This window comes from Tetrao urogallus (genome assembly GCF_951394365.1).
Source record: "Tetrao urogallus genome assembly, chromosome: 14".
In the NCBI taxonomy this organism is placed as follows: domain Eukaryota; kingdom Metazoa; phylum Chordata; class Aves; order Galliformes; family Phasianidae; genus Tetrao; species Tetrao urogallus.
The window spans coordinates 280,001-283,498 of NC_136827.1; the positions used below are offsets into that span (position 1 = coordinate 280,001).

At 66.3% G+C, this 3,498-nt stretch overlaps 1 protein-coding gene across 1 annotated transcript in view; it reads right to left on the bottom strand.

Annotated features, from left to right (window-relative positions):
• PURA (purine rich element binding protein A) overlaps positions 1–69 on the bottom strand; it is a gene marked incomplete at both ends in the record, with an annotated part of 993 nt that extends 924 nt beyond the window's left edge. The window contains one exon of the mRNA XM_079542409.1: positions 1–69. This exon is cut by the window's left edge and continues 924 nt beyond it. Coding sequence (XP_079398535.1) covers positions 1–69 — 69 coding nt within the window.
• Positions 70–3,498: the final 3,429 nt, after the last annotated feature.

Genomic DNA, 3,498 nt, shown 5'->3' on the forward strand with positions numbered 1-3,498 from the left:
CCCGCCGCCGCCGCCGCCGCCGCCGCCGCCGCCGCCGCCCTGCTCGCTGCCGCTGTCTCTGTCCGCCATGATGCCGCCGCTCCGCCCGCCGCCGCCGCCGCCGCCGCCCGGCCGCGCCGCCTCGGCCGCCGCTCCGCCGCCGCTCGCCCGGCGCCCCCGCGCCGCCGCCCGCGCCGCCGCCTCGGCCGCCCCGGCCGCCGCCCGCGCCGCCGCCGCTCCGCCCGCCGCCGCCGCCGCTGCTGCAACAGCCCCCGCGGCCACCAGCCGGCCGCTCTCGCGAGATCTGCGGGAGCGAGGAGAGGGCGCGGGAGGCGGCAGAGAGCGGCCCCGCCGCCGGCCGCCCCGCCGTGCGGGCAGCAGCGCCGCGCCGACGGGCGGCCGCACCGCGCGCCGAGCCGGGCCGGGCCGGGCCGGGCGGGGCGGGGCAGGGCCGGGCGGTGCCGCTCCGTGCCGCGCCGCTCCGTGCTGTGCCGCGCCGCTCCGTGCTGTGCTGTACCGCGCCGCGCCGTGCTGTTCCGCGCCGTGCCGTGCTGTACCGTACCGCGCCGCCCTCCGGGCGGACCTCTCATCCGCTCCCGACCCCGTTGCCCTCCCGCCAGCCTCGGCGGCTCCCCAAGTCCCCGCTGGTAGCCCGCTGCCGGCCCGTCGCGGGCAGGCTGGAGAGGGACGCGCGGCTCCGGCCCCCTCCGGCGCGGTCCCCTCCCGCCCCGCACGGCTGCTCGGGGCCGCCGCTCCCGCGGTCTGCGTGGAGCGACCGCCGAAGGGAACACGCGACTGCAGCGGCCCCCGGCCCCAACGGGCGGCGGAGCGGGCGGGCACGGCCGTGGCTTCGCGCACGTCCGCAACCGGGCCCCGCTCCCGTCCCGGGCGCTGCCATCTGTTTCTTTCCCACGAAGAATCGCAGTTTCGATGTTTCGGGCGGCCGCGAGGAGTCTTTTTTCGGAAAACATCGAAAGGACGAGTCCACGTGGAGGGAACCAGACGGCCGCCCCTCGCCGGGGCCGAGACACGGAAAGCGTCCCTCAGTCATCCCGAGCGGAACGGGACGGCCGTTCTTCGGGCTCCCGGCCCGTGGACCGGAGCTCATCGGGCGAGCGGAACCCCGCTGCGCGCGAAGCGCTTCGCGTCTTCCCATGGAAATTCGTTTTCTCGCCACGAGCGCTCCCGATGCTCCTTCCCCCCGCGGCGGCGCTGCCGGAACCCGGCAGGACCGAATAGCTGCGGCTCGCGGGGCCGCATTGAGTCCCGGGGATGGTGGGGGCTGAACCCCGGGCGGGACGGGGCCGGCGCTCCGGGAGCGGGGGGTACCGGGAGGCTCAGAGCTGGCCTCCGGCGGGCGGGGAAATGCGGAAAACAAAATCTCGGCTCTGAACCCGCGCCGGACCGCCGGGCCGCGCCGGACCGGTACCTCGGTACCGTGGCTCCCCCTCCCCGCCCCATCGGGCACGCGGTCATCGGAGAGCGGAACGGTTTGTGACCAAGCGGGTGCCGGGGCTCCGCTCGCGTTCTGCCGCTCAGCGGCTCCTGGCGGAGCCCGGCCCGACAGGGAGGCTCCCGACAGCGGGGGCACGGAGATCTCCGCGCCGGGAGAGGGCCCGGTGCCGTTCCACCGTGTGTCCCGGGGCTGCCGGTAGGGCCAGGAAGCTCCGCCGGGCTGCGCAGGGAAATCCCGGGGTCAGGGGCCGTTGGAAGCTGCAGGGCCTCGGCATCGAGCCGACAGTTGTCCGGAGGCATCGAGGGCTATCGGCGTGGGGCAACTCGTGGCACCGGGCACCGGGCACCGGGCGCGGGGCTGAGTGGCCGGGCGGAGACCTGAGCTTCCCGAGGACTTCCCGGTCCCGGAGCCCGTAGGGGGCCGAGGGGTACACGGGGACGTATATTGACATGTATTTATTAAGGACTGCTAAATAAATTCATACTGCATTCCTGGCACCGGAGCCAACAAGGAAACACCACACCACCACCACGGCGGGGCAAAGCCACGAGGGCCCGCCACGGCGCCGGGGAGTGCGGCCGGGCCGGGGACTGCTGCGTGCTCGTCCCGGCGGCACGGGAACCGCGGAGCCACCCGCTGCACGGCCCCGCACGGCCGCTCGGCTCCGCTGCCGAACGGCTCAGGTAGGAGGAGGCCGGAGGAGCGCAAGGGGGCGGGGCGGGACCGAACTGGGGGGCGGCTGAAGGTGAGTGAGCATCCTCCGGTCCCGGCTGTCAAAGGGCTGCGGGCTCGCAGGAGGAGTCTGTGTGCATGGGGCTGCCCTTGGCGATGGGTGCTGTCTCCCACACGGCTGCCCCGAGGTCGCCGCGGGACAGCGAGAACCGTCCTGCTGTAGCAGGGCAGGTCTTTGTCCCACTTTGCTCGTTTGTCCCGAAAAGGAACAGCGTTGAACAGCCTTACTCGAGGCCTAATACCAGCAGCTGTCCCAGTGATGCTTGAACCCTTGAACCGCTGCTGGAAAGCTGGTAACCATATCACTGGGGATGGCATTCCCTTGGTGAAACCTGTCTGCTAGGGAGCAGGTGGCCGTCCCTGGCCACGCAGGGTGAGAGCTGTTCATTCTAATGATGCTGCTTAAGAAGGGCCAGCAACAGAGGCTGGTGCTCTCACACACAGGTCAGCTTTGTTATGCCCAGAGTGGATACACTCAATGGATCCTCTGAATTCCAGGAATACGGCCAGACATTATTTCCCCTTAGGTGGGATGTTGCTGGGTACTCTCTCTGCCCACCCTCGCTGTGTTGCTGGTTGCAGAAGTTCTCAGAGCACTCTGGTGGCTCTCTCTGTGCCTTGTGCAGGCAGTAATGACCAAAGGGTGGGCAGGGTCTTGCAGGTTGCGTGCTGCTGTACCTCACTGCTGCAGTCACACCAACATGTCCCATATGCTTAGCAAGCTCCACTTTGAGTTTCTCTCCGTTCTCCTGAGAACCACTCCAAGCCTTTCTGCCCCAAAGCTCCCATATCTTTTTCCGATATCTTTTAATCCCCAGCTTGAATATACCAATGGCTACTTCACAGTTACTGATTTTTGTGCAACTTTCATCTTTGTGCTTTCACATCTTTTTCTCATATTTTCCCCCCTTCTACTTGTCTCTCAGTAGCAATTATATCCCTTCTGCCTCTTTTGTTAGTCTAAATAGGACAAACATTTGGAAGTTTCCTCCCATTGGACAAATTCTCCTTTCTGTTACTGTTGTGGATCCTTCATTGCACCGGTTTGGGTTACCCTGAAGGACAGGGGTAAGGGTTTTCTCAGTGTCACTGCTGTGACTCAAGATTTAAGATCAATGGGCCTTTTGTTTCAAAATCCAATTCAGAGGGCTTTTAAGAACATATCTGATGCGGACAGTGAGCATATCCAAGTTTGGAGTCCAAGCCTGATATCCAGCCACAAAACAACAACTCTGCTGATTCCGAGAGCTTGTACGAACATTTGTAATCACAGGAGGGAATCTAAGAGCCATTCAAACAACAGATAAGATTAGTAACGAAAGTGGCTGAGA